Genomic DNA, 18,030 nt, shown 5'->3' with positions numbered 1-18,030 from the left:
AAATTAAAATATACAAAGCACTGTTCCGCGAGTCAAATGTCACTCAAATGCATATTTTCGAACACTCGAACATCGATGAAGTAAACCCTACTACTCGTAAAATGCTTTGACAGAATTTTTATTTTACGTTAATACAACTTGCTTAATCACATAACTTATACCACTATTTCAATTATTTTAAACCGTAATATAGGAATGATGCATAGATTTACTTAATCGCATTAAAATTACCGCAACGTGATCAAATCAAGGAGTCGCGTTTCCATTATTAACAGAAGCATTAGCATCAGATGCAGAATTAGCTGTAATACTTCCGGTAGTCGGACCATTGACTGAAACATTGGAGTTGCTCGAAGAGTTAGCGTTCACAGAAGTTGGAGGAGCCGAAGATGGAGGCGAAGCTGGAGGAGGAGTAGTTGAAGGTGGTGGTGTAGCAGGTGGAGGAGTTGTAGAAGGTGGTTGAGATGCTGGAGGTGGCGAGTCAGTGCATGGGGGAGTACCACCATTGTCGGTATTGACCTTTACACTGGAGTCGCTGTTGGTCGATACATTGACGTTGGTACCAGTACCACCACCTGGAGGATTACTGACAGTGGTTTCAGTTTCGCTTTTACCTTTACCATCGGCGTGCTCGGTTTCATTTTTGGTGGTGGTTTTTGAACCATCCTGGGAGACATCGGTTTCGGTCTTGGATTTATTGTATTTGTTGGTGTCGACGTCGAATTTCTGGGTAAGTTTCTGTAGTGACGATTCGTCGATTCCGCTTGCTTGCAAGATTTGAGTGATTTGTTGAGAGTATTGTTGTTGTTTTTCTTCGCATTCGTAGATTTCTTGGATGAAGGCGACAAATGTGATGGAACCTGGAATGAAATTCGGTATTAGTGTAAACTAGGTATCGTGCTAAGCAGGAAATCCAACGTTTATTTTGGCTTTTTGTACGTACCTTTGTCGCAAGATGTTTGACCAATGAAGAAATGTTTGTAATCGGTACCAAGTACTGCGTATTCGGAACCTATTAAGGAATTAATTATTGAGATCAACATTATTGAAGAAAATTATCAGAGGTTTGAATTTACGAAAACAAAAAATAAATTTTACTTAGATAAGTTTTGACTTGATCGCCATTTTCAACTCCTACAGCAGTATTTGAATCTTTGGTAGCTTTCATTACTGCAAATATTCGTTATCATTAATATTAAATGTAGGTACTCAAAAAATTACTTATAACGTTGAAGTAGGTATAATGAACTTGATGAACGTACCATTTTCAACTTCGGCTTTCAAAATGACGAAATCTTGCGTAACGAAAGATATTTTTTCTTGGATGTAAATCAAGTTCCTGAGAAAAAATAATTATTGTGAGTTGAATGGAATCGAAAACATGCTGAAATGTTATCTGATGTAATTTTAATATTGCTTACTGGCCATCGTAACCCCATTCTTTGAGCACGAAACATCCATCCTTGGAGGTGTATTGGAATTTAACAGCTTTACAGCTCGAGCAAATGTCTGGAAGATTCAAACAATGAGTGAATATCATTAAAAAAATATCAGTATCGGGCGAATTCTTATTTTCAAGTTTGGGATATTCTCCCCCCTCCTCTTTCTCCACATTGATTATTGTGATGAGAAAATAAATCCAATATTTTTCCAATTTCATGAAGTAAAATTAAGGAAAAATCTACATTAGGGTGGATGGCAAAAAAAAAAAATGGAGGATTTTGATCAAATTCAGCGAACATCTTCATTTTGAGTTGAAAGGTACCCAGAAAAAATATCAGCTCCGGAGGTGCTCCTATAGAGAAAATATGGGTCTTAAAAGCGTGGGCTTTTCCGAAAAAATCGTATTTTTTCGCTCTAGCACCTAGCTAACCTGTTTCGGGGAAAATGGTTCAGTTCCAAAAGATAATATTTTGAAATTCTGCCTCAACTTAGACCATTTACATCAAAATCCAAGACAACTTTTGAGGTTCTACTGAGCACCTAAAAATTTACAAATCGCTTATTTTTCGGTCAATTCGTGTTTTGATTTTTTTTCTCAAACATTTCGCATTATTGATGCCAAAATATCAAAAAATATTTGATTCCTGAAACTTGAGAAAAATTTAGAAATGCAGTGGTGCCAATTTTTCGGTCATTAATGTCAATTTCAAAAAACTGACAGTATCTTGAAAAGAAAACTTTGAGGTGCCCGCCTCCTATTTGAACGAGACAACGACTTTGAAAAGAGCATAGTCTGAAACTCCCATAACCAAAATTTCAGCTTCCCAAATTGAATTTTTTAGATTTTTTGACGAATTTTTGAAAAGTCAAATTTCAGCCATTTTATGCATTTCTCAAATAATTCATAAAAATATTCATTTAGTAAAAATTATGAAAATCAGGCTTGATCGAATTTCATCATTTCCAGTCATTCTGGAGCTTACAGGACAATTTTTGATTTCCCCAGAATTTTGAAATTTCTTCAGAAGCCGTGGAAATTATTTGAGATAGCTAAAAACCGAATTGTGGCTTATTCTCAATCTGTTGGAGAGTATATTCTCATTAGAGTCGATTTCCAGACGGACGTCTCGAGTTTTTTTGTCCGACCAAAATTCTTTAAAATATTCTGGTTTAAAAAAAACGCACTTGAGATGACCTCCTAGAAATCGGGCTTGATTTATTTTTCTCAAATATTTCGCATTAAGGATGCCAAAACATCAAAATATACCTACCTACGATTTCTGAAACTTGAAAAATATTTTGAAACACACTAGTGCCAATTTTTCGGTCATTATTGTCAATTTCAAAATACCAGAAATATCCAAAAATATCCCAAAATATCTTGAAAATAAAGCTTTGAGGTGCCCTCCTCCGATTTGAACGAGACGACGATTTTTGAAAAGAGCATAGTCTGAAATTGCCTTTCAGCTGCCCAAATTGAATTTTTTCGATTTTTTGACGAATTTTTGAGAAGTTGAATAGTTTTTTCAAAAAATATAAATATTCATTTAATAAAAATGATTAGCCTTGAGCAAATTTCATCATTTCCAGCCATTCTGGAGCCTCCAGGACGATTTTAGATTTCCCCAGAATTTTGAAATTTTTTCCAAAAGGCGTGGAAATTGGCTAATGCAGCTAAAAATCGAGTTGTGGTTTATTCTAAATCTGTTTGAAAGAATTTATCCTTGTTAGAGCTGATTTCCAGACGGAAATCTCAAGGTTTTTTGTTTGACCAAAATTCTACAGTTATCAATAAAAATAAATATTCTGATTAAAAAAAGAAAACCACTTGAGATGACCGCTTAGAAATTGGGTAAAATGTAGATGAGTCCGTTAAAAATGGACTCAGAATAAGCAACAACTCCATTTTTAGCACTCCCAAATTAATTTCCAGGTCATTTGGAAAAATTTTTAAATTTTGGAGAAATTTAAGATCACGCTGGAGGCTCCAGAATGACTCGAAATGGTCAAATTCGAGGTCGGTGGGGGGGGGGAGGCTAGAGAAAAATATGGTTGTACAAATTTCAAAAATTTCCCCATTACCAGAAAATTTTTGATTTTTTAAATGTTTTCCTTGCACAATAAAATTATTCTGGTTTGAAAAAAAACGCACTTGAGGTGTCCCTCGCCCCTAGAAATCGAATGACTTGGGAATTTCTTACCAAAAAAGTAGGGTTTTTTGAATGAATAAAATGCCCCTGAGAGAAAAATGTAGAGTAAAAATTATAGAGCATAAAATTTCCTATCTATGGAATCCCATTGCTTTTTCCCCATGAACAGTAGTTTTTGAAATATTTGTTAATTGGCACAACAATAATTGATCATTTAAACTTTTGATAAAACTATTTCACAATTCAAGCTTTGCAGAAAAAAAAAGTTGTGAAAATTCATTAATGGGGGAATTTCATGCTGATATTCTCTCCAGGCTCATATTTTTTCGTATCAACTTTCACTCAATTTTTACAAAAATTATTTGCCCTCAAAAAATTTGATTCCTTGGATGAACAAAGGGTCCAACGAAAAAAATGAATAGAATAAAAATTAGGTAAGGGTAGAGGCACCAAATATGGACCACTTTTTTTTGGAGGATTGCCACTTGAAAACTATAGGAGGTAGAAACCTCCACAAAGGCTTAAAATGAAGTTCCATCCTTCCACTAACACTGTACAAAACTTCAGGGGTGAAGGTCAACTTTAAGTATGTTTTTTTTATTGTTGAGTGATGAGTGTCAAAATGACAGTTTGAAATTTTGGACGCCTAATATGGACCACCTATAAAATTTAAAAATAAACATACTTTCACATTTTTCAAAAGGTCATATTTATTTGTAGAAATGAACAAAAAACCTTATTCTAAGCAGTTCAGGTTAATTTTGAATATTTTTTTCAAATTGTCGAATGACGAGTGTCAAAATGACAGTTCAAAATTTTGGATGCCTAATATGGACCACCTAAAGAATAATTTCAAAATAAACAAATTTTTACGTTTCAAAACATCATATTTATTAGTAGAAATGAACAAAAAAAAGTATTTCAAGCATTCCCCTTTTTAGCGGCTGTAAAAAATGAGTAAAAAATTCAATATCACAGGTGGTCCATATTAGCGCACCCCATAAAAAAAAACTTTGCACCAAAAATTTCTGTATATACCCTCATTTTTAGCAAAAACTGATCACTCCAGCAGAAACTACATCCTTTTTTGATATTATAAACATCAATGACATTTAGAAAATTACACCACATATATATTTTAAGAAAAGTTGTAAAACACACTAAAAAAATTTTTCAGTGTCTCAAAACAGTTTTTCGTAAATTACTCAGCGAGTTTTGACTTTACAGTTATAATTTTTATCTCATTCGTTTTTTTGATGAAAAATATACCAGAATACATTTTTTCCTGACTGATTGCGCTAATTACCAACGAGAACGAGCGGTGGTCCATATTGCGGACTGGTCCATAATTGGTGCCCTTACCCTTATAGAGCCTAAAATGTTCTTTCCATTATTTTTGATTGAAAAAAATCAACTTTCCAACTCTTGGCAAAAATGCCTGAAAAACCAAAGGCTCTGTAGAATAACATGATGAATCTTGTCAGGTTGAAAATTTCAAGGCTTCGTTGCTATATTTCAATCCAGAAATGGATTTTTTTTAGGTAAAAATTAATGAAGAATTGTGAAAATTTTGATGAAAAAAAAAATTATCTGTATAGGTAAAAAATAATATCTGAATCATTTGTGAAATTCAATCAACCATCAGATGCGGGAATTCCATGGATTCAATTATTGACCTGACCAGATCTGATCAAATCTGGCTATATCACAGCTTTGATCAGATCAGACCAGTTCAGACCCCATCAGATCCATGATGAGATTTGACCAGGCCTGATTGATCAGACCAGATCGAATCCAATCAGATCTCGAAATTCTACAAATCCAATTAAATGTGAACAGATCTAATCAGATCAAAGTTCTGATCAAATTACATCTGCTCAGATCTGATCAGATCCAATCATTTTTCCCCAAGCTTGAAAATCAGTTAAGGATTTTGGGAGATGGAGAGAAGAAAATGACTCAAAAATACACCAGAATTGCCCTTGATAAGAATCGAAATAAATTCCAGAAGAGAAAAACTTACATCGATCAGCACATACAGTAACATCAGTTTTAACTTCTTCCGTGGCTTGGGTGTATTTAGCAACGTACCACGTTGTTTTGTCGATCTATAACAATAAAACATAAAAAAAAAATACAATACTGGTATCCTAGAAAAGAAATCGTTTCAATGATTTCAATTGTCCATACCTTGCTTTGGAATTCTTGGCTGGAGATTTTCAAAACTGAGTAATTAGTGAATCCTTGCTGAGTTGGTTTTCCAGAGCAGCCACCACTATCTCCACCACTACCACCATTAACAGATACGTTTGCGTCAGATTTAGATTTAGCATTGACATCGGTTTGACCACCCTGGCCGTTGTTTTTAACATTGGCATCGGCCGACGAATCAGAGTGAGCGTTGACATCGGTAGTAGGACTTCCATTGCTATCTTTGTTTTTAACATTGACATCAGACGATGAATCAGTTTTGGCATTGACATCAGTAGTGGGACTTCCATTGCTATCTTTGTTTTTAACATTGACATCAGATGATGAATTAGTTTTGGCATTGATATCGGTAGTAGGACTTCCATTGTTATCTTTGTTTTTAACATTGACATCAGATGATGAATTAGTTTTGGCATTGATATCGGTAGTAGGACTTCCATTGTTATCTTTGTTTTTAACATTGACATCAGATGACGAATTAGTTTTGGCATTGACATCAGTTTGGTCACCGTTGCCTTGGTTTTTAACATTGACATCGGCCGATGAATTGGAGCCAGCGTTGACAGTGGTACTGCCACCAGGACTGCCACTGGGACTAGGAGTACCATTGGGACTAGGAGTTCCGTTACCGCCTCCTTGGCTGCATTGGTCCCATTTATATTGAGTAATGTCTACATCGAATTTAGATGAGACTTCGACGAATTGAGCCGATTTCAGGTTATTCACTTGCAAAACTTGGTCGATCTTTTGCGAAACTTGTTGTCTCAATTCGACGCTTTCGTAGACTTGTTGACTAAGTGAGATGAAAGTGACACCTATACGAATTATGATAAACCCATCGTATTATTCAACTGAAAATTTAAACCAGAAATGTCTCCGAATACGAAAAAAAAAATCTTACTGTTTTGTCCAGAAGTTGTACAGATCATGTAAGTTTCATTATCGGTATCCAATATAGCGAAAGAACCGTTATCTGAAACATATTGAGTTAACGTGAAAATAATTCAAGTTCTGAAAACTGAAATTTCCACAGCAAAACAGGTGGTTGGTTTTCAATCACGTACCGAAATATTCCTTAATGGTTTGCTCTTTTTGTACAGCAATTACTTGTTGGGAACCACTGGCAGCCTCAGCAACTGAAAATTGAAAATATCGAAAGTAGATAGGTATAAGTATAGATAATTCAAAATAGGTATCTGAGGAAATCTGGATGACCACTTACTGCTGACAACTTGAGACGTGTAAATGTGGAATTTCTGACTAGTAATGCTCAATTTCTGCTGGATATAGAGGACTTTCCTAAATAAGGGAGAAAAAGTGATGAAAAATACTTCTTCGGAAATTCACTGAAAAAAAGATTCTCTAGGGGTAGGGATGATGAAGCTGCGCTCTTTCAAATTTGGCAAAATTCACCCAAAAGGTTATTCTCAAACTTTTTCGAGTCGACCCTCCCTCTCCCTCCTACCCACCTCAATTTGACGAATATGGCCGTAGGAGCTGGAAATTCAATGTTTTCTAGCTCTACACGAGAGCAATGGTTCAAAAATTTTGACTTTTTCGCAGAAAATATTCACCAAGTAGGTCCACATGTGGAATTTTTCCACTCCGAAAATCCCCATTGTTATGAGGTGTAGGGGGGGGGGGGGGGGTCGAAAAGTTCAAAAAAGCCATAGATGGATCCAGAGAAGTTTCAGACCCCTCCCCTCACCCCTTTTTCAAATGATTTGCTCCTTCATAATTTCTTCTTTGAAATGGTTGCCAATTTCAAAAAACTGACACCCAAAAAATAATCTCAAACTTTTTCTAATCGACCCCTCCCTCCCACCCTCCCCAGCTCCCACCCTCCCTAGCTCCCACTTCAATATGACAAATATGGCCGTAGGAGCTGGAAATTCAATGTTTTATAACCCTGCACGAGAGCAATGGTTCAAAAATTTTGACATTTTCGCAGAAAATATTCACCAAGTAGGTGCACATTTGGAATTTTTCCACTCCGAAAATCCCCATTGTTATGGAGTGGAGGGGGGGGGGATTGAAAATTTCAAAAAAGCCATAGGTGGATAAATATGGCGAATTTGGCCCCTGACAGCTTTTCGGTTGATTTTGAATGGAAAGTGGATACAATCGAGGACCTTCATCAGAGAAGTTCCAGACCCCCCCTCCTCAACCAATTTTCAAAATGACGCAATTCAACCAAAAATAAGTGATTTGAAAATTTTCAATGTTGCAGAACATTAAAAAGTGTTCTTGGATTGTAAGTATAATGGCAATGGAGGACGACACCAAACTCAACACACTTTATTTGGAACCAGACCATTTTCCCGAGCGAAAAAACTGGATTTTCTCGAAAATGCCTTCTATTTGAAAGTCTAAAACTTCCTTTCAGGGACATCTCCAGGGCTAAATTTTTTTTCTGGACGACTTTTAATTTGAAATGCGAGTCTCAACTGAATTTAGTCAAAATCTTCTGAATTTTTTTTTCACGATCCACTTGTGAAAATTATATTTTAGATATTTTTTTCACTCTCATCATCGAACTCCAAGATGCTTATTTTCATTTTTAAAAATTTTCTAAAAATTTTAGCCTTTTGCGTTTCTACCAGGAAAGTGCCCTACTTGAAAAAGATCAAATAATTCATGGGTCGTTTCACGTCAATTCGTCCAAGAAGTGGTGGGGGGGGGTCGGCGTTTTTTTGAAATTTTTTCTGTGGAAAGACCTTCCGAAGGGATGAGCAATGGCGCAAATCGCACCTCTCTAGCCCTTTTTTAAAGGCTGCCAGGGGGTGTCAAAGTTTTCAGTGAAGTTAAAATTTTTGATTTGAAACTTGAAAAAAAGTTTTGACTGATGAAGTTGACCCATTTGACCCCTATTTTTACGTATCCGTTGAAAAAGTTGAATCCCCAATTTCACTCGATAAAAGAAACTCATCATAAAAAAATCAAAATTAAAAAAATTAGCGAATTTCAATTTTTTTGCAATGAGTGTGATTTTTGCCAACTTTTTCTTGAAATACGTGAGGAAGAGGTCAAAATAAGACAACTGAATAAATTTAAACTTTTTTTGATGTTTGAAATTGAAAATTGAATTTTTTCCGAATGTTGATTTTTTTGTGATGAGTTTATTTCATCGAGTGAAGGGGTTTTTTCAACTTTTTCAACGTATACGTAAAAATAGGGGTCAAATGGGTCAACTTCATCAGTCAAAACTTTTTTTCATGTTTTAAATTAAAAAATCACATTTTTTCGCAAACTTTCAATTTTTTTAAATCGACTTTACGACATAATGCCATCCCAATTTTATAATATGTTGTTCAGCATAAAAAGTTGTCCATAATATATTTTTTTCAGAATTTTTGAAAGTCACAACGATATAAAAACTACGTTTTGAAACTTTTCGAGCTAATTTTTCGTACGAAAAAAAGTGGCAACACTGATCTTTATGATATCACCAAAAAGCCTCTTAAAACCTTAAATTATTGAAAAAAGTTTCATTTCGGTAGGTATTGCGGTTATCGAGTAATCCACTGCTGAAATGGATGATATTTCAAGTTCACTGAAAACTTTGACACCCCCTGGCAGCCTTTAAAAAAGGGCTAGAGAGCTGCGATTTGCCCCATTGGTCATCCTTTCGGAAGATCTTTCCACAGAAAAAATTTCAAAAAAATCACCCCCCCCCCTCCTTACCACTTCTTGGTTGAATTGACGTGGAATGACCCTCATAGATATTGATCCAAAAATTTGTCATTTCTGCATCAGAATTCTTACGAATAAATTCCCTCTTCAGAGAATAGCCTCCCCCAATCTCTTAAGCTACGTTCCTAAACAGTGCTGATCTCTTTGTATGAATTCACCCCCACCCTCTTTCCCGTATCTCAAAAATCGATTTTTTTTAAATAAAAAAATTGAAGTCTGAAATTTTTTTGTTCAAATTATTTGTTACCTACTTTGATCAGAATCTTCTTAAATAACTTCCCTTTGAAGAGAAAACTTCCCCAGGCCCTCTAAACCATTTCGGTTCCCTTTTATAAAGCCTTTCCTAGTTAAAAAAAAATTTTAAAGTCAGAATTGAAATCTGTTTTATGTACTTATAGTCTGGCATATGACAATAGGAGTAATTGCACGCCCCCCCGCGCCGATCCTCTGGGACAACTTTTTTCTTAAAGGGGACATCCTAAGGACCATTTTAAAGCAAACTTGCCAAAAAAAAGTTGGCCTTACTTACAAAATGGCGGCCATTTTGATTGACAGGTCAGCCGAAATCGCAGATTTTGCGTTTTAACATAGGACTTGCACGAACTTTTTCAAACTTTACAAAAGTAGATCGAAAGATCATGCAAAAATTTATCACCTGTCAAAATTTCAAGTGCTAAAGTGCGTTTTTCGAGTTTTGGTGAATTTTTGAAAATCGAATTTAGCCCAAAAATGAGGGAAAAAATCAAAATTTTACCAAATTGACCAAGAAAGTTGAAATTTGAGATATACCCTATTTTCGACATGCCAAATCGATTGGAAACGGTTTCAACCTCATTTGAGCAGTTCTGGAGCCTCCAGCAGATTTTTGAAACTCGAAATTCCCACAAAATTCCATCAAATTGGAGTTGTAAAGCTAAAACTTATTCTAAAAACTAATTTCAATACGCTACGAAGTACTGCAGGTGAATTTCAAGTCGTGTTGGATCCTCCCGCGACTTTTTGAAAATTCCTGAAGCCTCCAGCAAATTTTTGAAACTTTAAATTTTCACAAAATTTCATCAAATGGAGATGGAAAGCTGAAATTTACTCTACAATCCAATTTTAACACCCTCTGAAGACGACTTCAGGTGGGTTCAAGTCATTTTAGGGCCTACAGCGACTTTTTTGAAAATTACTGGAGCCTCCAGTAGATTTTTGAAACTTGAAATTTCCCCAACATTAACAAAATTTATCAAATGGAGTTGGCAAGCTGAAATTTACTTCACGGACTACATGGTGGTTTCAAATGGTTTTGAAGCTTCCAGCTACTTTTAGGAAATTTCAATTTTCCCAAAAAACTTCATACAACCTATCAAAAAGTTGCTGGAGGTTCCAAAACAACTTGAAATTCACCAGCAGTCAACTTAGTAGAGTATTGAAATTAGTTTTCAGAATGAATTTCGACTCTCCATCTTAGTTTGATGACATTTTGAGGAAATTTCATGTTTCAAAAATCTACTGGAGGCTCCAGTAATTTTCAAAAAAGTCGCTGTAGGCCCTAAAATGACTTGAACCCACCTGAAGTCGTCTTCAGAGGGTGTTAAAATTGGATTGTAGAGTAAATTTCAGCTTTCCATCTCCATTTGATGAAATTTTGTGAAAATTTAAAGTTTCAAAAATCTGCTGGAGGCTTCAGGAATTTTCAAAAAGTCGCTGGAGGGTCCAAAACGACTTGAAATTCACCTGCAGTACTTCGTAGCGTATTGAAATTAGTTTTTAGAATAAGTTTTAGCTTTACAACTCCAATTTGGTGGGAATTTCGAGTTTCAAAAATCTGCTGGAGGCTCCAGAACTGCTCAAAAGTGGTTGAAACCTTTTCCAATCGATTTGGCATGTCGAAAACAGGGTATATCTCAAATTTGAGCTTTCTTGGTCAATTTGGTAAAATTTTGATTTTTCCCTCATTTTTGGCCTAAATTCGATTTTTAAAAATTCACCAAAAATCGAAAAACGCACTTAAGCACTTGAAATTTTGACAGGTGATAAATTGTTGCATGATCTCTCGATCTACCTTTGTAAAGTTTGAAAAAGTTCGTGCAAGTCCTATGTTAAAACGCAAAATCTGCGATTTCGGCTGACCTGTCAATCAAAATGGCCGCCATTTTGTAAGTAAGGCCAACTTTTTTTTGGCAAGTTTGCTTTAAAATGTTCCTTAGGATGTCCCCTTTAAGAAAAAAGTTGTCCTAGAGGATCGGCGGGGGGGGGGGTTGCAATTACTCCTATTGTCATATGCCGGACTATTAAGGGCAAATTCGAGCTCAAAAAAAATATTCTGTGATATCTTTTGGATTTTTTTTTCGAATTTCACGAAACACATTCTCCCGATTTTTTCTCACAAATTTCTCAAAATATTCTACACTCCTCTTCCCAAAAAACAAGCATGGAATTATTTTTTATAGAAAATGCCCCATACTTATGTATACCTGCCTATAATTAATAGGTACATATTTAGTTTCTGCGAACATTTTGGACCATTCCTTCTAAATTTAAAAAATATTGGATAATGAGCACACACAGTTGTTGTTGGTGGTGGGTGGGAGGGGGAGGGGAACTCAAAGAATTTTTCGAGATGGTTTTACACGTCAAAACAAACGATTTGGGTGAGTTTCGCCAAGGCTGGGAGAAAATGCAGCTTTCACCATAATATACTCTTAAGAGCTCTTTTGCCATGAAAGTACACAAGAATCAACTTACTCTCCGTTGTAACCCCAAACTTCGTACAAAATGTCGGTTTCAGATTGAACAGTGATTTTGTATTGAGAAGCTTTGCAGTTTTGATCGAGATCTGTAAAGATTGACATGTTGACAATTAAGTTGCTTGAACAGCGAGTAAGAAATTTGTCAACTCGTGAAAATCGTGAAATCTACTTACATCGAGGAGCACAGATACATTCTTGGCTTTCGATCTTCGTAGACGAAGATGAACTTTTCCATACCATCCAGTTGTGGCTGGCGAACTAAAATCAGGTTCGAATTAGATCCCATGAAAAAGTAGAAATTGAATAAAATATTTCATCCTTACTTTCTGAACATCTCCTTGGTTCTTGACAAGAACTGAATAATTATCGAATCCTTGGACATCTGGTTTACCACATGGAGCACCACTGACAGTAACCGAAGCACTGGAGCTGGACGAAGCGTTGACATCAACTTTACCTCCAGGACCGCCCGATTGATTAACATTGGCGTTCGAGTTGGAAGACGCATTCACATCGACACTAGTTGGACCAGATGGAGTTGGAGGAGATGTAGAATCAGGAGGTGTAGAAGTAGGTGGTTGAGAGCCATCACAGGGTGGTGGTGGTGGTGGTGGTGGAGTTCCATCACAGGGTGGCTGCGTTGCATCTGGAGGAGGTGTAGTTGGTGGCACCGTAGCGGTTGGAGGTACAGCAGGGGGAGTGTTGGTGTTGATAGAAGCATTGGAATTGGAACTGGTGTTGGCGTTGACATTGCCTCCTCCAGTGGTATTGATTGAAGCGTTAGAACCAGAATTAGCTGCAGCGCTGACATCGGGTAATGGGGTACAAACGCATAAAGATGGTAACACCACGAACAAGGCGAATAACGTGATCTTCATTTTGTATTAAATACAAAACCTGAATAAAAAAAAAGCTCACATTAAATAATTTTTACAAAATTTAAAATTTTGACGTAAAAAATTCAACTCTTTCTACTCACCTATCCTAACTACAAAAACGATTCAAACTGTAACGAACATCGAGTTCGATTGTAACCCGTCGATGGTAACAAGCTATATTATATAATATAACCGCAAGATCGTTATCAAAAAATCCGCAATTGATCAAACAAATTTATCTCGCAGTCGAGTGCAAAACAACGCCATTTCATCTCCGGCAACAACTGCCGAATCGCCATTAATCACGGGTGTTTACGCATTTGGGAAGTAAAAGGTAACCTACGAGCATGCAGTACATGTTGTTTGTAAATCTGTTTTGATTCCAATGAGATTTTATTTCATTGTTCTGCACGCAGAGCCGCAGATGGATAACAAATCATAGAGAATATGGATACAAAATACATCTACCGACGTCATATTGTTGTTTTGAACTTCACAACAAAACACTTTGGACGAAATATGTTCCGACCTAACCTACCTATTAAAATTTAGGCCTACAAGTTTTTCACTTACCTAGATCAATAATATCATTCCATTTGGCTCACAGTCATGAAGGATTAGGTCTGCAGTTGTTTTCAAATTCACAGAACACCAGAAGTTTTTCAAAAGGAAATACAGGGTGTTCCAGAATAACCTTTCACTTTTGTTTTATTAGTAGCTCTGAGAGAAAAATGGTTACGGAAATTTTTTTATAACCAAAATGAAGTAGAAATGTGCCGTTTTTAGACCATATATTTGAGTTTTCATTATAAATTAAGTTTTAAAAATTATTCCACCAAGATGTTTTCCATCATTTTTGACACAATCGACCAAACGTTTTTTAAAATTATTGAACACTTTGTTGAGCATTTCTCTTCTAATCAGTCTTGATTCACGAATAATATTATCTAGGAGCTGTTTCAGAGTCCTAGGATCATCTTGATATACTTTTGACTTGAGGTAACCCCATAAAAAAAAATCACATGCTGAAAAATCAGGGGATCGAGGTGGCCATGAAATTTCTGTGTTCAGCGAAATTATTCGATGACCAAAATGCTCACGCAATAAAGAAATCGTGTCCGTTGCGGAATGACAGGTAGCGCCATCCTGTTGGAACCAAGTAACTCTATACTTGTGTCTGCGTTTCAATTCAGGAATGAGAAACTCGTTTAACATTTTGCGATACCTCTCACCGTTCACCGTTTCATCAAACACATACGGTCCCACTATACCGAATTTAGCCACGCCCATCCAAACAGTCAACTTAGCGGAGTGTAGAGGTTTCTCGTGTATTATCATCGGATTCTCTGTCGACCAGTAGCGCATATTTTGTTTATTCACATCACCGTTTAGATAAAAATGAGCTTCATCAGTAAAGAGTAACGAGTTCAATGGAATCTCACCAGTATCAATTCTTGTAAGCATATCCTCGGCAAATGATTTTCTTCTCACAAAATCAGTTTTTTGTAACTTTTGAATGATTAAAATCTTATATGGATGGAAACTGAGGTCTTCAGATAAAATTCGTTGCAGAGAAGTTGGTTTGATTTTTAAATTTAACGCTCGTTTACGTATTGAAGTGGTAGGGGTAGTCTGTACTGAATGCCTTACTCGGTCCGTTGTTTCTGGCGTTCTTACTGATCTTTTCCGACCTGTAGGCTTATTTTTACAAGCATGAGCGGTTTTCTCGAAGTTTTTTACCCATAATTTCACTGTTGGCCTCGATGGCACTTCACTTTTACCGGTAAGTTTAAAATGTTTGCGGAAGGCACGAATTGCACTAATGTAAGAGTCATTATTTTTGAAAAAGGCCTTTACAATAAAAGCGCGCTGCACAGCCGTCCACTTCTCCATGGTAAAAAATTAATACTGAAACATAATTCGGCATGTGTTGGCTACCTGGAACCGCTTTTACCATTCCCCTAACACCATTTGAACGCAGATCAGTGCTCACCAAAATGTGAAAGGTTATTCTGGAACACCCTGTATCAAACAGTCATTTCGTAGTGAAATTCTAAATTTTGGTCATATTCAAAACACGTTGGCATATCTACCTAGTAACTTTAAAGTGCATTTACAAATATTCAATTTTGAATTCATTTCATGTAGGTGGGTGGAGGATAAAAAAAGTGGAACATATCTAAAAAAATTTTAGAAAATGGAGAAGATTAAAAAAAAAAAAAACTTGCTTATCAGAAAATGATTGGATTCGATGGGATCTGGACATTCCAAGGATCCAATTTGACCTACCAGAATCAGATCTGGTCAAGTTATGATAAGGTTGGATGGGTTCCGACCTTATCAGATCCAGTGAAAGACATTAGATTAAATCTGATCAGACCTGAGGAGCTTCGGACATTCTCTAGATCAGACTACCCAGAGAAAAATGACAGGATAGATTCAGATATTCTATGGTTTTAATTTGACCTCACTTGATCTGATCAGACCGGGTCAGATCAAAATTTTGATCGGATTAGATCTGCTCAGACTCAATGGGAAAGACTTGTTTGGATCTGACCAAATCTGAACAGATCTGGGCAGGTCTGATAGATTTGATTTTGATCGGACCGCACCAGACCAAATCAGATCCAATAATTTTTCCTGGGTAGTTCTGATCAGATTCAGTCATTTTTGCTTGGATTGTTTTTTTCAAAATATCTACGTATTCAAATGGAACATAGGTACTTATTTAATTCATCAGCCCCCTCAGAATCTCCCCTCCCATCAAATTGAAATATTCTCGTCGAAAAATTACGGAAAACTATTATCAAAATCAGAATTTAAAATGAATCATAATTTCAAAATGCATGTTCTTTTTTCGAAAGTTCATTAAAAAAAAATTCACATGGAAAACTTTTTCCAAATTTTTCAAATTTCAAGATGATAATTTTTATTTAATTTTTCTTAATACTTTTTTGGTGTTTTTCACGAAGAATTTTCTTTTGTTCCATGTCTTTTTACCACAATACTTACCTATTTCAAATGTTCATTTTTTTTTCAAAATTAAGCACCATTTTAAAATAAAAAAAATTGATTTGTAATCTCAAATTTGCATTTCAAAATGATCTTTATTTTAAATTTATTTGTAGCTCATCATAAAAATCTGTCCAAGCGTGTTTCTCTCCCAAATCCTGCTTCACCTCTCATCAAGCAATCGAGATCTGAGGTAGATGGTCTTTCAGTTAGTGGCACAGTCAGAGGAAGGGAGAGGCAAATGGGGTCGTCGCCATCACCTCTTTCTCCCATGAATAAAAATTCATTGCAAGACATAAGTTTTGTTTTTCTAAACCAGTTTTACTTTTTATCAAATTTCGCTAAAAAAATTTCAAATATTTCGACGAAATTGTTTTTTGAAAAATTTACCTAATTTAACTCGTAGTCGAAGATTGAGTCATAATTTTTGAAATTTTCAAAAAAAAAGTCATTCAAAACTTACTAAAGTGGGCTAAAATTACGCAAAAATTACAAATATTTAAATAAAATTTGTTTCTTGAGCTGTTTTGAAAAATTTTTATGCCCAAAATTTGGTCATGATTTTTGAAATATTCAAACAAATGTCATGTAACCCATCAAAAAGGGTTTGGAATTACGCCAAAATTTCAAATATTGCAACGACATTGTTTTTCACGCCTCTTTTTTGAAGAATTTTAAAGCCCAAAATTAAGTCATGATTTTCGAAATTTTTCAAAAAATGCCATTTATGCAACCATCAAAGTGAGTTGAAATTGCATGATAATTTTAAGCAATTCAACGAAACAACTTTTTCGCTTTTTTGTAGTCTATAAGCCAAAAATTGAGTCATTATATTTTAGAAAATTTTTCAAAAAGAGGTCAAGTTATGAGACCAATACCTAAGTTTAAGTTTTGCGAGAATTTCAAATTTCACGACAAAATTGTTTTTTGAGCTATTTTGAAATTTTTTTAGCCCAAAATTGAGTCACAGTTTTTGAAATATTCAAAAAAATGTCATGTAACTTATTAAAGTGGGTTGAAATTACGAAAATGTTTCAAAAATTTTGACTAAATGAGTTTTTGAGCTTTTTTGATGAATTTTAAACCCAAAATTAGGTCATCATTTTTTGAAATTTTCAAAAATTAATGTCTTGTGACACATTAACGTGGGCAGAAATTTCGCGAAAATTTCAAATATTTTGTGAGATCTTTTGAACAATTTTGAGCTCAAAATTGAGTCATGATTTTTAGAAATTTTGAAAAAGTGTTATGCAATCTACTAGGACGAGTCAAAATTTCAAGCAATTTCTATCAAATTTTTAGGCATTCTTAAAGATGTTTGAACATAAAATTGAGTCAATTTTTCGAAACTCCAGTTTTATAACTTGAAATTATTATATTTTTAGCGTCTGTTACGTAGAATCGACTCAATTTTGGGATTAAAATTTTTTGAAATGTTCAAAAAAACTTTCGAGGAAATTTCTGTTCTTTTTTCCTCGCAATTTTGACCAATTTTCAAAGGTCGTTAGACACTTTTTCGGAAATATAGCGAAAATAATGAGACACGTTCAAGTTTCAAGTTTTTTAGAAATGCTCAAAAAATATTTTCGTCAAAATATTTGATATTTTTACGAAATTTCAACTCATTTGGTCGCACGACAAGTTTTCAAAAATTTTAAAAATCATAAACATATATTTCTACTCTTAAGATTCTTCAAAATGCTCAAAAAATGAACCGCAATATCGATTAAATAAAACATAATCATTGTTTAACATTTTATTGAGGAACAAAATTTTATTAGAAATAGAAATGCTAAATTGTTCGAACTCTAAAAAATTGACATGATCAATAATCGCAAAAAATGAAAACATTGCTAGAAATTTTTTAAATATATTGCCAAACAATACAAAAAATATACTGAAATA

The 18,030-nt window shown here is 35.0% G+C and overlaps 2 protein-coding genes across 2 annotated transcripts; both read right to left on the bottom strand.

Annotated features, from left to right (window-relative positions):
- Window positions 1-102: 102 nt before the first annotated feature.
- LOC135842969 (uncharacterized) lies at window positions 103-13,366 on the bottom strand. The gene is made up of 14 exons (XM_065360668.1): window positions 13,215-13,366; window positions 12,559-13,132; window positions 12,409-12,493; window positions 12,231-12,321; window positions 7,027-7,103; window positions 6,869-6,940; window positions 6,706-6,777; window positions 5,784-6,619; window positions 5,617-5,701; window positions 1,422-1,509; window positions 1,263-1,339; window positions 1,099-1,170; window positions 944-1,012; window positions 103-860 (listed from the first exon to the last, which is right to left on the bottom strand). The coding sequence occupies exons 2-14, from the start codon at window positions 13,111-13,113 to the stop codon at window positions 247-249; spliced, it is 2,793 nt and encodes a 930-aa protein (XP_065216740.1). The 5' UTR covers window positions 13,114-13,132; window positions 13,215-13,366; the 3' UTR covers window positions 103-246.
- A 521-nt stretch (window positions 13,367-13,887) lies between these two features.
- Window positions 13,888-15,135, bottom strand: LOC135842968 (uncharacterized). The gene is made up of 2 exons (XM_065360667.1): window positions 14,556-15,135; window positions 13,888-14,459 (listed from the first exon to the last, which is right to left on the bottom strand). The coding sequence occupies exons 1-2, from the start codon at window positions 15,004-15,006 to the stop codon at window positions 13,927-13,929; spliced, it is 984 nt and encodes a 327-aa protein (XP_065216739.1). The 5' UTR covers window positions 15,007-15,135; the 3' UTR covers window positions 13,888-13,926.
- Between the last annotated feature and the right edge of the window lie 2,895 nt (window positions 15,136-18,030).

Source organism: Planococcus citri, chromosome 4 (assembly GCF_950023065.1).
Source record: "Planococcus citri chromosome 4, ihPlaCitr1.1, whole genome shotgun sequence".
Taxonomy (NCBI): Eukaryota; Metazoa; Arthropoda; class Insecta; order Hemiptera; family Pseudococcidae; genus Planococcus; species Planococcus citri.
This window is presented reverse-complemented; position numbering and strand designations above follow the sequence as displayed.

What these genes read in the sequence shown, in the direction of transcription:
- LOC135842969 (XM_065360668.1), bottom strand. Translation starts at nt 13,113, where the DNA reads ATGAAGATCACGTTATTCGCCTTGTTCGTGGTGTTACCATCTTTATGC. An exon ending in TACTGTATGTGCTGATCGAT is followed by an intron (nt 1,510 to 5,616) that starts GTAAGTTTTTCT and finishes TGAATCTTCCAG; the next exon opens with ACATTTGCTCGAGCTGTAAA. An exon ending in TCAAGTCAAAACTTATCTAA is followed by an intron (nt 1,013 to 1,098) that starts GTAAAATTTATT and finishes ATTCCTTAATAG; the next exon opens with GTTCCGAATACGCAGTACTT.
- LOC135842968 (XM_065360667.1), bottom strand. Translation starts at nt 15,006, where the DNA reads ATGGAGAAGTGGACGGCTGTGCAGCGCGCTTTTATTGTAAAGGCCTTT. An exon ending in GCTTACAAGAATTGATACTG is followed by an intron (nt 14,460 to 14,555) that starts GTGAGATTCCAT and finishes ACTGGTCGACAG; the next exon opens with AGAATCCGATGATAATACAC.